The 18,409-nt window shown below is 54.2% G+C and overlaps 1 protein-coding gene across 1 annotated transcript; it reads left to right on the top strand.

The window, feature by feature from the left end:
* Window positions 1-418: 418 nt before the first annotated feature.
* On the top strand, window positions 419-3,278 carry CKB (creatine kinase B). The gene is made up of 7 exons (XM_070775813.1): window positions 419-617; window positions 805-959; window positions 1,036-1,168; window positions 1,472-1,643; window positions 2,319-2,442; window positions 2,619-2,808; window positions 2,891-3,278. The coding sequence occupies exons 1-7, from the start codon at window positions 425-427 to the stop codon at window positions 3,067-3,069; spliced, it is 1,146 nt and encodes a 381-aa protein (XP_070631914.1). The 5' UTR covers window positions 419-424; the 3' UTR covers window positions 3,070-3,278.
* The last annotated feature ends 15,131 nt before the right edge of the window (window positions 3,279-18,409 follow it).

Genomic DNA, 18,409 nt, shown 5'->3' with positions numbered 1-18,409 from the left:
CTGCGTCGCGCCCCTTAAGAGCCGCGGGAGCGCGGAGCCGCCGCTCTTCGCCTGCGCCGCGCCCTGAGCTGCAGACGGACCTAGAGCCCCCGCCCCTGCCCGACTGCTCAGTGAGTGAGCCCGGGGCCGGGGGTAGGGGGCGCGGGGCATCGAGGAGGGGGTTATTGTGCACGGAGCGGGGGGCGAGGGCCAGGGCGTCGCGCGCTCCGGAACTCCCGGGGTCCGCCGCCTGGAGTGGGCGCGCCAGCTGGGCCGGGGGTCCTGGGCGCTGTGGTAACCCCCTGCGTGCAAGCGCCGACCCCGCTGACCTTGACCGAGACCGGGCTGACCGGAGCCCGGGGCCCTGGGTGGTTAGCAGGTCACCAGGAGGCCCGGAGCCTCGGGACCCGCTGACTCCCGCGTCTACCCGCAGCCCGCCGCCGCCATGCCCTTCTCCAATAGCCACAACACGCTGAAGCTGCGCTTCCCGGCCGAAGATGAGTTCCCCGACCTCAGCGGCCACAACAACCACATGGCCAAGGTGCTGACCCCCGAGCTGTACGCCGAGCTGCGCGCTAAGAGCACTCCGAGCGGCTTCACGGTGGACGACGTCATCCAGACCGGCGTGGACAACCCAGGTACGCGCGCCTCAGTCCCGAGGTCAGGACAGGAGCCCGCGGCTGGGGTCCAGCGCCCCCGCTCCCTCGTCCCCCGCCCCCCGGGCCAAGGTCCGGGCGCCCTCTTTGCGCGCACAGCTGCAGGGTCCTCGGCGGCTTGCTCGGGTCTGGCAGTGACGTCACTGTCCCCATTCCGCGCTCCCCCCAGGCCACCCCTATATCATGACCGTGGGCTGTGTGGCCGGCGATGAGGAGTCGTACGACGTGTTCAAAGAGCTCTTTGACCCCATCATCGAGGACCGGCACGGAGGCTATAAGCCCACCGACGAGCACAAGACCGACCTCAACCCCGACAACCTGCAGGTGCGGGGTGGCCCAGGGCGAGGGGCCGGCTGGGTGGGGAGGGGTTGCCCAGCGCTCAGCCCTGCTCGGCCCCCAGGGCGGCGACGACCTGGATCCCAACTACGTGCTGAGCTCGCGGGTGCGCACGGGCCGCAGCATCCGCGGCTTCTGCCTCCCCCCGCACTGCAGCCGTGGGGAGCGCCGCGCCATCGAGAAGCTCGCCGTCGAAGGTAAGGGTCCGGCCCGCTGAGCGGCGCTCTTCGGCCCCGGGCCCTGCCGGCCTGTTTACCAGTCACCCGAGCTGCCGCGCTCTTATCTCCCCGTCGGCTCGGGTTTCCCGGAGGGACCGAGCCAGCCCCGCGCCCACAGAGCCCTGGGGCCGGCCCAGGGTCGGCTTGGGCCGTGTAGCTCCGGAGCGGCCCGCCGCTCGGACCTGGAGGACTAACTGGGCTCCAAGCCAGGCCGAGCGGGCATCCTGGGGGTACGGGGTGGGGCAGGAGCCCACCCGTCCTCCTGAGCGCGTTCCTCCGCAGCCCTGTCGAGCCTGGACGGTGACCTGGCGGGGAGGTACTATGCGCTCAAAAGCATGACGGAGGCGGAGCAGCAGCAGCTTATCGACGACCACTTCCTTTTCGATAAGCCCGTGTCGCCCCTGCTGCTGGCTTCGGGCATGGCCCGCGACTGGCCCGACGCCCGCGGCATCTGGTGCGTATCCCCCGGCCCCCCCCTGCCCCGTACCGGAGGAGGAGGGCGGCGCCGCGCTCCTCAGGTGGGTTTGGTGCCGCCGGGCCTCCTCGCGGGAGACTTTGACCTCGCTGGTGCGGAGGGCCTCGGGCGGGTGGGGCCGTCGTGTCGGCGTTTCTCCTCCCTCCCCCCGCCTCCGGGAGCCGCGGCTCTTGTTTGCTCTCTCCTTTCCCACCCGCCTCCCGCGGGGAGTCGGTCAGGTGCGGGATGACGCAGACGCTTCCTCGAGTGGGGGTGGGGAGCAGGGCTCACAGGCTCCGGATCTGATCGCACGGTCCGGGCACCGGGCCTCTGCGCCGGGATAAAGCGACCCCCGTGGGCGGGGCTGGGCCAGCTGCCTCTGCCCCTCACCCCCTAAGTGGGGACCACACGGTACCTGACCGGCTAGCTGGGAAGCAGCTCAGGGCTTCGTGTGCCCTCTCTGAAGTGCCCAGTGTGCCCCCAGGGTGTTGATAGGGCTAGAGTCGTGATAGCAACCCCCCCCCGCCCCCCTCCCCCGCCCCCCGGCCCTAGGCACAGCTAGCACCTCAGCGACTTGGGAAGTGCCCCGGCCCTGGGGGCCTCGCGAGGTTTTGTTCCTGGATGTGTCCCGAGCCCCTCGTCCAGGGAGGAGGCTTGACTGTGCCCCTCCCCCAGGCATAACGACAATAAGACCTTCCTGGTGTGGATCAACGAGGAGGACCATCTGCGGGTCATCTCCATGCAAAAGGGTGGCAACATGAAGGAGGTGTTCACACGCTTCTGCAACGGCCTCACCCAGGTCAGGGCCAGGCCCCAGGGTTCAGGCAGAGATGGAGGTGCCCCATCAACCCCCCGGGGAGCCCAGGTCTTTGTTGCCTCAGGGTCCTATGGGAGGGGGCACCCCAGGTCCCAGCTGGTCCCCTGGGGAGGGGTGTCTCAGCCAGGCCTCCCCTTTCACACCTTTTCCATTTCCAGATTGAAACGCTCTTCAAGTCTAAGAACTACGAGTTCATGTGGAACCCTCACCTGGGCTACATCCTCACCTGCCCGTCCAACCTGGGCACGGGGCTGCGGGCCGGGGTGCACATCAAGCTGCCCCACCTGGGCAAGCACGAGAAGTTCCCCGAGGTGCTCAAGCGGCTGCGGCTTCAGAAGCGAGGCACAGGTGAGTAGGGGGGCTCCGGGCAGCTGCCCACTCCCCCAGGGCCGCCCCCCACCCAGCCCGGCTGAGCTGGCTGTCTCCCCAGGCGGTGTGGACACGGCCGCCGTAGGCGGGGTCTTCGACGTCTCAAATGCCGACCGCCTGGGCTTCTCAGAGGTGGAGCTGGTGCAGATGGTGGTGGACGGTGTGAAGCTGCTCATCGAGATGGAGCAGCGGCTGGAGCAGGGCCAGGCCATCGATGACCTCATGCCGGCCCAGAAGTGAAGCCCTGGCCACACCTGCCGCCGCCACCAGCTCCTCAGCTGCTTCCTAACTTATTGCCCGGGCCGTGCCCACCACGTGCCCTGGAGGCTCGCTGTGTGGTGGCTGAGCCCTTAACCTTACTGTAGAGACTTCCGTCGCCCTCGGTAGAGTTTATTTTTGTGATGGCTGAGATGTTGCTGATGCTGAAATAAACTAGGGTTTTGGCCTGCCCCAGGTCTGAGTGGTGCCTCCTTTTTCCAGGGCAGCCCAGGGCCCAGCACCTGGTTCTGAGGCCTGGCCTACCCCATCCACCTCACTGTCAGCTGGGACCCTGCTGTGGCCCCCCGCCCCCTCGTCCTATTCCGTGAACCTCTGCCCTCCTGCCTTGGCCCTCCCTGCAGGACTGGGTTGGGCTGCTGGCAGAGACTCAGCCTGAGCATCTAGAGATCTATTCGGGGGCCTGCGGGGTGGAGCCTGGCACTTCACTGGCACTGTAGCCTGGAGGAGCTCTAGATGCTGGGGGGAAGGGCAGGAGCCCAGAAATTTGGTACCTTTCCAGCTCCGCCCCCGAAAGCCATTTCCTCCTCTTCCAAGCAGCTTCTCCCTGCTGCCTCCCCCTCCCACCCCAACACCTACTCTATTTCCTAAATAATCTCTCTGCTCTGCTTCCTTCCCTTCTAGCCTCCTCAGGCCTAGCCCTCCCATCCCTCCCAGGGAGCTCCAGGGCCCCCGCTGTACCCCCATCCTTGCAGCCTCCTCTCTAGGACCCTCCGTGCCCCAGTTCCTGGGCCTCACAGGGTCCCCAAACAGGGAGGGGGTGGGCTGTTCGGGATAAGATCTTTTGGTCTGTCTCCTGGCTGCTGCAGTCCCCACCCACCATCTCACTTGGGAGTCTCACCATGGGTGGGTGGGCAGGCACCCTACGCAGGAAAAATGAGCCAGCCGCGCCCCTCTCCTGGGCTTGTCCGCTCCAGCTCCTCAGTTCACCGACAGTCTCCTGCCCTCTGCTGGCCAGGGCTGCCCCTGCAAAGTCAGCCGCAAAGACCTGACCCTCCTGGGGTTACCCTACCGCTGGGAGAAGCGTACCCCGGGCTGGCAGTCATGCCTACCAAGAACCATGGGCTCTCATGTCCCAGGGGCAGCTTGTCAATCTAGACCCTGGGGCCCCGGACAAGGAGGTTGGGGTGACAGCTGTGGAGTTGGCATGCCTTGGCGTCCTCCACGGTGGCCAGGCGGGTGTGAGGGACTCATGCAGGCAGAGCCTTTGCCGGGGGAGGGGGCAGAGGCTGGGTGAGTGAACACCTGAGTAGGCTGGGCCTAAGAGGGCAAGCCCTCTGGCACAGAAGGGGTCTCTGCACCATCCTGGGGGTCCCTGACTAGCCTGCGGGCCAATGCTGCACTTGCCTTCTCACCACGAAGTTCCAGGTCAGGGCCATGTATAGGCAGGACTCCTTTTCTCAGCTTCCTCTTCAGCTACGGTCCCCCTCCAGCAAGTGGGGGGTTGGACCAGGCCAGGCAGTGGCTTTGTAGACTGCCCGGTGATTCAGAGCAGAAAGTACGGAAGTGCACCCCTCTGGGAAGGCCTCTCCATGCTGAGGGGGGCTTGCGCAGCTCAGAAGAGTCAGCAGCAGGGTGGGAGGCCTCCCCGCTGGTCCAGGAGCCGCCAGGGTAGCTGTGTTCCCATCATCTGCGTGGCCAGCAGGCAGGGTTCCAGGCCTGTCTGCCCGTGTCCACCCTGAGGCCCTTGCCTGTGTGCTCCCTCCAGCTGAAGTCGCCCCTGCCTGACCAGCCCCCCTCACCACCCGGGACTTGAGTCAGGGTGCAGGCTCAGGAATGACTGTGCATGGGTACCTGAGGGGCCTGGCCTGGCAGGCACATTGCTTCCTGATAAAGAGATGCCCAATGCCTTCAGCACCTAGGCTGTCCGAGTGGGATGTGCCCCGCACTAGCAGTGATCACACCAAAGGAGCTGGAACTTCAAGTCACCCTGTGCGGGCGTGTCACCAGGAAGGCCGGGTGGGCAGGGCTCCCTTACCAGACAGTAAAGTCAACACCCTGGGAGCCTCGCCCCTGTGCCCGCAGCTGGGGTGGGGCCCTCAGGAACCAGGTCAAGCTCCCTGGGACCCTGTAAGAAGTGTCTTCTGCAGGCTTAGGGCTACTCTGACTCAAACCCACTTCTGCTCACTGGGCCACTTGTTTTCTCACTTTTTACTAAACATAAACTTGTAAACTGCACCATTTTTGGAACAAGACATAGCTGATGATACACCCAGTGAGAGCACTTCTGCTCGGCCGTCCATGGACCCTTCAGCCAGAGTCCCTACAACCTCCCTGCCTTTCCTCTGGATTCAAGAGACCTTTACATGGGGCAATTTTAACATCCCTTGAAACTACGGTCAAACGTGGAAAGTTTAAGAAATGCCCAGCCACATGGAAACACACATTGGTTCCCATTCGGTGTCTGGAGTGGAAGTCATCTGGGAGCACCAGAGCCCATCGCACCTGCAGTGCAGCCAGGGCCCGGCCAGGATGCCCCTCACCGTGGTGCCAACAAGAGCAGGTGGGAGGAGGCAGATGCTCGCTGTCGCCCGCCTCCAGATGCCAGCAGTCTCACTCACCCTGCTCGGGACAGTGGGAAGAAACTCTCTCTCTAGGCACTGCGAAGTGTCTCCTGGGGGCCCAAATAGCCCTCAGCCCCTTCAAGAACCATCACTGCATAGAGATAACAAAGAAGGCAATCACTCAGAACAGGGGCGAGCTGGTCAGGACTCCAACAATAAAGGTCTGGCTACAAAACCGGGCCACCTCCCTCCCTCGACGTGGCGCCACGCGGGCGAGAACTTGGTGAGCCGGCGACACGCTTAAAACAGAAGTGTAAAAGCAGGTTATAAAACAGCTTGTCCTTGTGGGATCCCACACAGATCATCATGGATGGAAAAATCCCGGCGAACAGTAGTCGGCTGTGGGTGGCGGGGTAACAGGTGACTTCCTTCTTTATACTTTCTTTTCCAGATTTTCTACAGTGAACATGTATTCCTTATATAAATAGCTGAAACAAATTTCTTTTTGAGTGGTTTAAAATAAACGCTCTAAGGTGTCCTAGTTGGTGGGAGACTTGAGGCTTCTCTCCTGACTTCCTGGACTGTCTACTGGTCCCAGACTCCTCGCCAGCCCAGCCAGCAGGTGGGTGTTGCCTCACTTCTGCAGACAGGCAGCCTCCTTCGCAAGGACCCTAAAGAGGGGAGCTTGTCTCCTGCAGGTATCACTGCCTTAAGGCACCACAGCCCTGCCCTTGGGCTCTGCTCCTTTCTTTCTGTTGTTTCAGTGATAACTGTTTAGTTAGGTCTCCTCCCTCTCGGTCTGACTCTGGTTGCTTGTTCCCGACTGGCTCTTGATCCTTTCCTTGACTGATCCAGCGGACCTCCTTAGGCTAACCAACCTGGAGATCACAGGACCCCGTTGTTGACACTGGGAGAATACCAGGACAAGTAAGTACCACCAGCCAGGACCCATTAGACCCCCTGTCAAGCCATCCCAATAAAACACAGGAGCAACTGTAAGCATCCAGATGGACTCCCTGCTAGGATGCATATTAGCTAACGGGAAAATTTAGACCAATAGGGCAAAAAATATTAGGTCATTAAATTACAATACCATCTTGCAGCTGGTCATATTTTGTAAAAGAAAAGGCAAATGGGGAGGGGAGTCCATTCATCCAAATGTTCAAATTAAAGTCACTCAGTCACGTTGGACTCTTTGCGATCCCGTGGACTATACAGTCTATGGAATTCTCCAGGCCAGAAGACTGGAGTGGGTAGCCTATCCCTTCTCCAGTGGATCTTCCCGACCCAGGCATTGAACCGGGGTCTCCTGCAGTGCAGGGGAATTCTTTACCTACTATCAGGGAAGCAAGACCCTATTCCAAAATCCGAGTCTAGAGAACTGCCTGGCGTTGCTGGCTCACACCCCGTCCCCCCACAGGAACCCCATGTTTTAGATGATACCCTTATGAGTCAACTTCCCTGAGGTCCACAATTGGGAGCTCCTACATATCCCAATTCTGAAGGGGTGACAGTTTTCCAGACCATTTACCCCTAATGTACCATCTGGGGAGCTGGAGACCCCAGACTCCTATCAATAAGCTCATGGATATGGTCTTTGGGATATTTAACAGTACAGATAACGTACAAGGGGCTACCCTGGTGGCTCAGATGGTAAAGAATCCGCCTGTAAAGCCTATGTGGGTTCGATCCCTGGGTGGGAAGATCCCCTGGAGAAGGGAATGGCAACCCATTCCAGTATTCTTGCTGGAGAATTCTATGGCCAGAGGAGACTGGCAGGCTACAGTCCATGGGGTTGCAAAGAGCTGGACATGACTATTTCTCTTTTTCTTTATAGGGGACAAGAGATGAAAAGGATTTGGGGACAATATGAAAAAGCCTAATCACTGGCAGCAGCCTTAACCCCAGCACCACCTCAGGGTCACGCACCCTTGCGAAGACCCATGCTAAGGACAGGACCCAGGAAGCCTGGATCAGAGCCACTCTCTCCCTGAGAAAACAAGTTTTAAGTGTGGACAAGAGGGCCACTGGAAGCATGACCGTCACCAGTCCTGAAGGGATACTGGGGCTCTCAAACCAATGATGGATGAGAGGACCAGAGGCTGACGGGGCCCAGGGCCTCCCTGTCTCCCAAAGAACACCTGGAGAAGCCTCTGGGGTTCATTTCCCTGGAAAAGCCTCAGGTAAGCCTTGACATGGCTGGTAGAAGTATTCTTAGCAGACACGGGGGCTTTCTGACCTCCCTCCCAACCCTGTACGACAATGGGGACTGATGGAAAGCCCCAGACCAAGAGCTGCTCCTGCCTGAGTGCACCGCTCCCTTGCTTGCTCACTAAATCCCAGGCAACAGTACAGTCTGGAGACCCTCAAAGAAAAGGCACCCACCAAGAAAAAGTTACTCCTGGTGGGGAGGGGAGCATGCTCAGTCCCAAGAGACAGGTCTCCGTTCTACCCCATCCAAGTTGTCAAACTATGGGCTGCTGACCTGGTTCACGGTGCTGGAAGTAAAGGTGGCTTTCTTCTGCACCCAGACTCTCAACACCTCTTTGCCTTCGAGTGGACAGACCCAGACACTGTAATGCCATGAATGCTTCCGCTCTGTGTGCTTATAAAACTCAAGCCAACGGTGCCCACAGGATATGAATGGAAACAAGTCTGGCAAAAAACTGTCCCAGTACCTTTAAAAATGGGATTCCATGGGGCTGTAGACAAGCCTCCTCACATCAAAGGCCAGACTGAGGGCCATACAAAATTGTAAATAGATTACCAAAACGGGAGGCCAATGGTCTGACTCAACAGCCGTACCTGACAGGAATTTTGGGTGAGGGATTCCCCGCTAAGTTAAATCAGGAAAAGTAAAACATCCCAACATGGGTGAGCACGGGTGTGTCAGTCTCTCAATGGCAGTTAGGTAGCCACCTAATTCTTTTTAAAAAAGAAAAAAAAATTGTCCCTGTTTTACAAGTCTTCACAGAACTAGAGGTGTGGCTCTAAAAGCAATCCAAAACCCACCAATCCTTTACCACTCCCAAAACCTTGTCTATTGATCTTAAAAAAAGTATTAAGATTAAAGAAAGGGAAAACAAAGTCAGGCTGGGAGGAAGTGCCTGTGCCTTTGAGATACAAATGTCCTACCTGGTTTTCTCCAGGAACTCTTACCTCTGCCATCTTTTTAAAATACAAAAAAGCGGAATCACTTGTTTGACTCAGTATGAATAGAATGCCCTTGTGGCTCAGCTGGTAAAGAATCTGCCTGCAAAGGGAGAGACCTGGCTTCAATCCCTGTGTTGGGAAGATTGCCTGGAGAAGGGAAAGGCTACCCACTCCAGTATTCTGGCCTGGAGAATTTTTGTTAGGGCTACAGTCCAAGGGGTCACTGAGAGTCAGACACAACTGAGCGACTCTTTCGCTTTCAGATTTTAAAAAAATAGACATGCCACAAGCAGCAGAGGTTTACTGTACAGCACGAGGGACTATAGTCAACATCTTGTTCTGTTCTTAGTTGCTCAGTCATGTCCGATTCTTTGTGACCCCATGGACTGTAGCCCGCCAGGCCCCTCTGTCCATGGGGATTGTCCAACCCAACCCAATCCACTGGAGTGGGTTGCCATGCTGTCTTCCAGGGGATCTTCCTAACCCAGGGATCAAACCCAGGTCTCCCACATTGCAGGTGGATTCTTTGCCATCTGAGCCACCAGGGAAGCCCAAGAATAGTGGAGTTGGTAGCCTATCCCTTCTCCAGGGCATCTTCCCAACCCAGGAATCTAACCAGGGTCTCTTGCACTGCAGGCAGATTCTTTACCAGCTGAGCAACCAGGGAAGCCCCAATATCTCGTAATAACCTACAATGGAAAATAACTTCAAAAATAATATATGTATTTAAGTGAATCACCAAAAAGAATCTACTTTTTGAAAATAAGTAATTTTTTAATTATTTATTTTTGGTTAAGTTTTCTAAATGTCCTTTGGACATCCAATAACAAGGAGCGAGATACAACATTTTAAATATATTTGTGTAGGACATAAGAGTGATAAGATTTTTGCTTTATCTATTTTTATTTGTTGTTATATGTCTAATGGTTTATGATATCTATCTTCTCTGTGAATTGTATCTTTTATCATTAAAAATACTCATCTTTGTTTCATTAAAAATAATAAAATGCAAATTTTGAAAGAGGGAGTAAATAATTTGAAACAGGGACTTTACCGATGGTCCAGTGGTCCAGAATCTGCCTTGCAAAGCAGGGGATGCAGGTTTGATCCTTGGTCAGGGAACTAAGATCTGACATGCCAAGGAAAAACTAAGTCCCCACACCAAAACTAGAGCCTGTGTGTGGCAACAAAAGATCCCATGTGCTGCAACTAATAACCCACACAGACAAATTTTTACAAATTAATAATTTGGAACTTGTCAAGGACAAATAAAAATCTTAAGCATTTTCCATAAATATTAGTAGAAAGGGTTTAGCCAGTGAGACAAATAAGCTTGATTTGTTCCATCTGCCAGAAACTCAATTTCAATCCAACTTCTTTTGCAGACTAATGGGTTTATATTGCTGTACCTGACTCATGGCTAAATTTTAGAATAGGAACTATGAGGCCTCTGTGTTTATGTGTCTTGTAGATGTAAGGTACTGGCAAAAATTAATTCGTAAAATTGACTTAAAGAAAATTAAGCTTATATAAATACTCAGAAAATAATCTGGCCAGAATGAACTTCAGTTTCACATCATCTGGAAAATATTTAGTACTAAACTGATGTCATCAATGTTATGTACCATGGTTTACTAGACCTTGTATCTATTGCTAATGTATCAGCAAGAAAAATAACATGGAAAAACTTTTAAGGAAAGCATGTGTTTTCAGTAAAAGAAGGTGTGAGGAATGAAAAAATACTGAAAAGAGTTATGTACAATCAGGACTTTCTAAGATTGGATTGAGTTTAGTTAGGTATTTCGGGAGGGCCCCCGAGGCATCCCAGAGAGAAATATTTAGCTAGTATTATTTACTATGTTGGGAGTAAGGTAAAGTAACACCTGGATTTGGTTTTTCTGTTAAAAGGGAACAAAGTCTTCCTGGAATGTCTTTTAACTTCTGACCACGGACAGAATCCTTGTCCCCTACAATGGAAGTGCAGAATCTTAGCCACGGGACCACCAGAAAGTCCTGGAATGCCTCTGATAACAGATTGTGTAAGTGATCTGTATTTGCTTTTGAGATCTAACTTTTAAGTGTTAGTCACTCAGTCCTGTCCAACTCTGCGACCCCATGGACTGTAGTCTACCATGCTCCTCTGTCCATGGAATTCTCCAGGCAAGAATACTGGAGTGGGTTGCCACTTCCGTCTCCAGGGGATCTTCCCAACCCAGGGATTGAACCCAGGTTGCTTGAATTGCAAGCAGATTCTTTTCTGTCTGAACCACCAGTGAAGCAAATAAATAGTGTAATGGGAGGGAAAGGGGCAGGGCACACTTTTTGAAAGAATGACATAGCCCAAGGACACAACATAAACCGGTTAGAATCAAAAGGGACCAAGACTAGACAAGACTAGACCTTGATCCTCAATCAACTGGTGACATGACACACCCAGAGGTGCCATGACAGTTCCAGTGAAGTGAAGTCGCTCAGTTGTGTCCGACTCTTTGCTACCCTGTGGAGTGTAGCCCACCAGGCTCCTCTGTCCATGCGCTTTTCCAGGCAAGAATACTGGAGTGGGTTGCCATTTCCTTCTCCAGGGAATCTTTCCAACCCAGGGATTGAATCCAGGTCTCCCACATTGTGGGCAGATGCTTTAACCTCTGAGCTACCAGGGAAACTCAAACTATTTCATCTTTCCCTTCTGTTAAAAGACCAAGGAGTGGGCGTTTCTAGAAAAGAGAGTTCCAGAAAAATATCTACTTCTGCTTTATTGACTAAGCCAAAGTCTTTGACTTTGTGGATCACAACAAACTATGGAAAATTCTTAAACAGATGGGAATACCAGACCATCTTACCTGCATCCTGAGAAATCTGTATGCAGGTCAAGAAGCTACAGTTAGAGCCAGATGTGGAACAGAATGGTTCCAAATCACTTCATGGCAAATAGATGGGAAACAATGGAAACAGACTTTATTTTCTCTGGCTCCAAATTCACTGCAGATGGTGACTGCAGCCATGAAATTAAAAGATGCTTGCTCCTTGGAAGAAAAGCTATGACCAACAGACAACATACTAAAAAGCAGAGACATTACTTTGCCAACAAAAGTCCGTCTAGTCAAAGCTTTGGTTTTTCCAGTAGTCATGTATGGATGTGAGAGTTGGACTATAAAGAAAGCTGAGTTTGGAAGAATTGATGGTTTCGAACTGTGGTGTTGAAGAAGACTCTTGAGAGTCTCTTGGACTGCAAGGAGATCAAACCAGTCCATCCTAAAGGAAATCAGTCCAGAATATTCATTAAAAAGACTGATGTTGAAGCTGAAACTCCAATACTTTGGCCACCTGATGCAAAGAACTGACTCACTGGAAAAGACCCTGATGCTGAGAAAGATGGAAGGCGGGAGAAGGGGATGACAGAAGATGAGATGGTTGGGTGCAGCACGGACTCAATGGACATGAGTTTGAGCAAGCTCTGGGAGTTGGTGATGGACAGGGAGGCCTGGTGTGCTGCAGTCCATGGAGTCGCAGAGTCAGGCATGACTGAGCCACTGAACTGAACTGAACTGAGTGGGCAGTGGCCCAAATCCTGGTAATCTCCGCCCCTTCCCCCAAATAGTTGGAATAATCTTCCCACTCATTAGCATATGAAATTACCCAGCCTATACAAACTAACCACATCACATTTCGCAGCTGAACTCACCCTCTGTGATGGTCTACACTGTCTGTGGAGTATGCTTCTCTCTGAATCTGAATAAATCCACTTCTTACCTATCACTTTGTCTCACTGAATTCTTTGTGAAGAGACATCAAGAACCTGAGCTTCATTAGAAGGTCCTCAAACCAGGTACTGTGGGTTTTGGCTGACTCTGAGTACAGTCATGTGGGTTTGAGTCCTAGCCACACGGGTTCAAGTCCCAATCTGAGGTAAATGGTATCAGCAGTGAGAAATCCTATTTGATCAACTATTTTGAAACTTTCTGACAAACTTTCCAAATCCCAAATTTTAATCAAAAGTTCTTTTGACTTTTAGCTAATTTGGGGACGCTTCAGAGGGACCCTGAGGCATCTCAGAGAGAAATATTTTACTATTATGATTTAGCATGTTAAATTACATGGAAAGCATTATCACATAAGTCATAATCCTACTTAAAAACATACTGTTTGGGGGTGGGAGGGAGGGGATATATGTATACATACAGCTAACTCAGTTTGTTGTACAACACTGTAAGGCAACTCCACCCCAATAAAAAATTCTTAATTTAAAAATATAATGTATGGATGTTATTAATGCAGAAATTCTAAAAACTACACACTTTCTAAAATCTGGACATGTCCTGGTATAATTCTAGAGCTCTAGTTGTTACCTTAAAATGCTGTATGTCGTACCAGTAACTAAGATGATCAATTACACTGTAATCAGATGTTTAACTGTGCCTTTTAAGTCTTTTGTCGTTTATAGAGTTATCGTACCCTGATGCTGTTACAAAAATGCTTCATCTTCAAAAATAGGAAGCTATGGAAGCAGTTATAACAATTCCACATCAAGATAATGGCTGTGTGAGGACTGCAGGCCATACCTACTCAAAACAAGGAGCTGTCCTGCCCCTGGGGCCCTTAGATCAGGCATCCAGAGATTTTCACTCCCTGACAGGCAGGGTCGATGCCCCTACTCAGCCCGGAAGCAGCTACAGAAGACAGACTGTTGTCCCTCTGCTTTCCATAAGAACGGGGAGTAAATCTCTGAGGGGTGAATTAGTCAGGAAGTGGGCCTGGCACAACCTTTAGAAGAATGACACGGCCCAAGAACATGCCATAAACTGACTAGAACCATCTGGGTCCAAGACGGTGGACAAGCGGACTTCCACTAGACCTTGAGCCTCAGTATACGCTCACTGCAACACGTCAGAAAGTTAAGTGACACAGCCACAGGCACCATACTGCCAAGGCAGACAGTAAAGGTTAAAAAAGTGGGCAGTGGCCCAATTCCTGGAAATCTCTGCCCCTTCTCCCAAACAGCTGGAGTACTCCTACTCATTAGCATATGAAATTACCCATCCCTATAAAAACTGACATCCTCATACCTTGGGGTCACTCTCACCTTCTGAGACGGCCCACGCTCTGTCTATGGAACACAGTGGTTTTGTTCAGACACCAAGTTGAGACCAGTCTCTGCAACCTCATGGACTGCAGCATGTTAAGCTTCCCTGTCCTTCACCATCTCCTGGAGTTGGCTCAAACTCATGTCCATTGAGTCGGTGATGCCATCCAAGCATCTTAACCTGTTGCCCCCTTCTCTTGCCTTCAGTCTTTCCCAGCACCTGGGTCTTTTCCAACGAGTCAGATCTTCCCATCAGGTAGCCAAATTACTGGAGCTTCAGCTTCAGTCCTTCCAGTGGATACACAGGGTTGATTTCCTTTAGGGTTGACTGGTTGGATCTCCTTGCTGTCCAAGGGACTCTCAAGAGTCTTCTCCAGCACAATTTGAAAGCATCAATTCTTCAGCGCTCAGCCTTCTTTATGGAGGCGCTCACATCGTACGAGACACTGGAGAAACCACAGCTTTGCCTATAGCGACTGTTGTTGGCAAAGTGATGTCTCTGCTTTTTAATAGTATGCCCCTGAATAAACCTGCTTTCTCACTAAACAGAAAAGGAGGCCCTCAGCCATCCTCCTCCGTGTACGTTATCCCACACTGGCTATGGGGTCAGGCGTTAGGCCTTTCCCCGCTCGTCCCACCCCACCCAAACTGGGCTGCTCCTGTGTCTGGTACAGGTGGTCTGTGTTAATACATGCCCTGGTTATTTTAGAAATGTACCATTTAGTAAATAAACAAACTATCAGGTTTCTAATGGAGTAAAAAGTCTGGTTTTGTCAATACTTTTGACCCATCAACTGCGCAACACTTCAAAGAGAATCACAATTTCAAAAGACTGTAATAAAGGTGGTCCATACTCATCCACACTTGAAAGTGCTGACTGTTTGACTGGGGCCACTTGCAGGCAACACCAACAGTCACGGCACCAGTGCAGTGTCTGTCTCAGAGCGGAAACGCTTTCAGCAGGGGGGGCCAGGGTCCTGCCTCCTCCTCCTTCCTCGAGACTAGAGAGGATGCAGGTGCTGACGTCTTTCCTCTATTCTCCAGCATCAACGAGACATGCTAACACAACTTTGCCTCTCTAGTCCTGTTTCAGTATTTTGGTTCAATTCATTAATACTGCGAGGCTAGGAAACTCAAAACACACCCCACATCCTGAGCGAGGTCAAGACAAGAGGATGTCCGGCATGCTCTTTCAGGATAACATGACTCCCACCCTCTACTCACAGGCTAAGCCACGAGATAAGCCCACGCGGAGTCTCCAGAGCTCAGAGAAGGGGAGGAGAGGACCCAGGGACCCAGGGTATTGGGGCTGCAGAGAGAAGCCAGCTGGGCTAAAGGGGAGGACACCAAAGACAGGAGGCAGCGGATGCCAGTGGAGCTGGATGCTGCAGGCCGACAGAGGAGGGAGCAGCACACAGTCCTTCAGGGAACAGGGTGCGTCTGGGGTGGTGGAGTGGGCTGCAGCTCTGGTGCTGGGACACGACCCCCAGGGGTCCCTCTACCAAGTTCTCCTGGTCCCATACGAAGGACTGACTGCATATGCTCCCACTTCCCGGCTTCCTTCCATGCAGAGCACGCCTGCGTGGGAGTGCATTCACACCTACTCCTGCCCGCCGGTAGCACCCTCCAGAGGGGGACGGGCAGCCAGTGCAGCCCTCACTCCAGAAAGAATGGGAGGACCACATGGGCCACACCGGATACCTCCTGTCTGGCCCCCAGCACCTGGCTGCCCAGGGCAGCAGGGTCTGATTTGCTCTGGAGGCAGCACTGTGCCCAAAGCCTGCCACTCCCTAAGGAGTGCTGAACCCGAGTCCCCTCAACGGAACAGAGCAGCACTGAGCCCACTGCTGCCCCAACACTCGCCCCACAACTCGGCGACACGGTGAGTCCGCCGTGCCTGCCTTGGCACAGGCTACTCAGTCCCTCCCTCCCACTGTGTGACCTGGGGCGTTTGGTCGTTCCTTCGTCTCCACCTGCCTCCTCCACCTGGACTGGGCTTCCTGCTCAGCCCTGAGCCCGGCGTTCCTTTACGCAGCACCGGCCATGCCAGGCTTCACGGCTGTGGTTGTGTCCCTCTTCCTGTGAGGGAACTTACAAGAGAACATGGCTGTTACCTCATTCTTGGATCCTCAGAGCTCAGCACGGGGCCCTCTGAGAGCAGCTGTCCCACCTTGAACCTCCTAGTGTGAGTGTTGCTAAGTGAACACACAAACGTAGAAACAATGAGAGACTCTTCCCATCTTGTCCTGAAACACTTGAAAAGAACTAGGACAGTAATCACCTGGAGTGATAAAACTCAGGGAAGGAATACAATTTTGATCTTCAAACACTGGAGCCTTGAGCATAAAGCTGGGAGGAGAGGAGAGCACCAGGGCAGTGTAGGAAGCTGCGACACGTCAGGAAAAGGCAGCAGCCGCCAGAACTCCCCGCAGACCCAGGCACCGGAGGCCCCCAGAGCAGAAGTTCCTGATGAGCAGCTGCAGGTTTCCTTTCTAAGAGGGTGGGTGGAGGGGGCAGGAAGGAGGCATGGCACAGGCTGGGTATGGATGCTCCGCCGGCTCTTCCCTCGGTGACACCCCCAGGAAGGCCTCTGTGTGTCACCACAGTCAGAAACTGCAGGGATGAATACCAGGGAGCTGGGGAGGGCACGAGAGCATGTAGCCACTCAGCCCTGTCACACAGCCAGCCACAAAAAAACCACAACAAAAAAATCCACAAGGCAACCAAACCAACGCTGACGGCATCAGACCCGCCAACCCGGCCCCAGTGGCCCCTGCTGTCACCCTGAGACTGGGTCGTCTCGGCAAGTGTGGTCTGGTCTAACCTCCACCCCAGAGTGACCCTGGTCTGCGGGAGGCTCCGGCTCGTGACTAAGCAGTCAGAGGTAACTGGTGGTGGCCACTGTTAATCAGAGTTAACGGTGGGGGCCACCTCTAAACAGAGGAGATGGTGGTGGCCGCTGTTGATGCCCAAGTGAATCCTGACTAACCTCCCGATTGAACACACCTCACATGCTGGCGAGCCTCAGGTCGCTACTCTTTCAAGGGACTGAAACCCAAATGCCACGCTGACTGTGTGACGCTTCATGGCCAGGCCCAGAGTAAGGCGCTCAGCCAAGCGTTTCAATTTGAAGGTTCGCATCTCATGGCCGATTCCTCACCAGGTGGCCTCCTCCTCGACGTCTGCAGGAACCTGCAGGGTCTGGACTGAATGACATCGCACGGGCATCAGTACAGGCAGACGGGTGAAGAGCAAGGAGCACCGGCCCAAGCGGGACCACGGGCTCCATTCTCACCCCACCGCTGGGCCTCGTCTGCAACACAGGAAGGGTCCAGAGTTGCTGGAGATCAAGCAGGATGGGCCTTGTCCGGACCAAACACCACTCCCTGCAGCTGCAGCCTGTGTCAGCCTATCTCAGCCTGGGCCGACAGGGGAGAGGCGGCTCGGGGGAGACTCAGAACAGCCGCCTCATGTGTCCCAGACCCTCGGGCCTGTGCTCCGTCACTGTCGCCAATGAATACCTCTTTTGTAGTATGTACCAGGCACCATGCTAGATCCTTGGGTTACAGGAAGGAAAAAAAAAAAGACCAAGCTCCTTGACCCATGCGCTTGTAGTCTAGTAAACAGCATACAGAAAAGAGAAACCTGTAACTGCTGTTGGCTGTCAGGGCGGCAGGGGCAGGCACAGTGGCCACTCAGGGCTGAGTGGGGCAGGCAGGCCCGGGAGTGGCCGGCATCGGCGGTGGAGACTCGAGCCCAGAGGAGGTGAGGCGCCCTCAGCTTCCTGCCTGGCACTCACACCTGGCCCACCGCTTCTCCCTGTCCTCTGGGCACACTGGCACGGGCCTGTCAACTTTCCTCACAGCGGGCTCGGAGCCCAGAACCCTACAGACACAGGTGGAATGTCTTCACGAAGTCTCTGCAGGCAGGGCAGGTCCCCTCCTGAGCGCCAGAGCACGCTGTTCAGGGACTTCTGTGTTCTGGGCAAGCCGGGAGGGGAGAGACAAGGACTAGCCCGTGTTCCCACCTAACAGGGCCTGCGCCTGGGGAGCTGCTGACCTCCAGACGGCTGCCAGGAGCCCTGCTCTGCACATGCCGTCTGGGGGCCCCGGCCAGCATCCCAGCGTGAGACACCTTAAACATGTCGACTTTCTGGGGAGGAAAGCCGAGGTTAAGAAGCTGGGATCCGGAAAGAAGCCACCCAGGTGCAGGGCATACAACAGGAGGGCACGCTGCGTGACCCACGTTTGAACAGGGCTCTGCGGACCACGGGGAGGGACTCTGGTCCCTACCTGCTCCGCCCTGGCCCCTCTGGTGGCACTGACCCCGCTGTGGCAAGGAGCAGGCAGAGGCCCCACGGTGGCCAGCGGCCCCCTTCCCGGCAGAGGACGTTCACTTTTGAGTTCACATAGCCTTCCTCAAAATGCCCGTCTACTATCTGTCCTGGGCCCTAAGGCCACTGCTGCACTCTCAGCGTCCTGAGAGTTGGGCCCAAAGTGAAGAAAAGTCTCAGACTCTCCCAGCAAAACCCATTTTCCACATGCCCCCCTCACCCGGTGAGCTCCCT

The sequence above is a fragment of the Bos indicus genome, chromosome 21 (assembly GCF_029378745.1).
Source record: "Bos indicus isolate NIAB-ARS_2022 breed Sahiwal x Tharparkar chromosome 21, NIAB-ARS_B.indTharparkar_mat_pri_1.0, whole genome shotgun sequence".
NCBI classification, from domain to species: domain Eukaryota; kingdom Metazoa; phylum Chordata; class Mammalia; order Artiodactyla; family Bovidae; genus Bos; species Bos indicus.
Note: the sequence above shows the minus strand (reverse complement) of the source record. Positions and strands in the feature narration are given on the sequence as shown.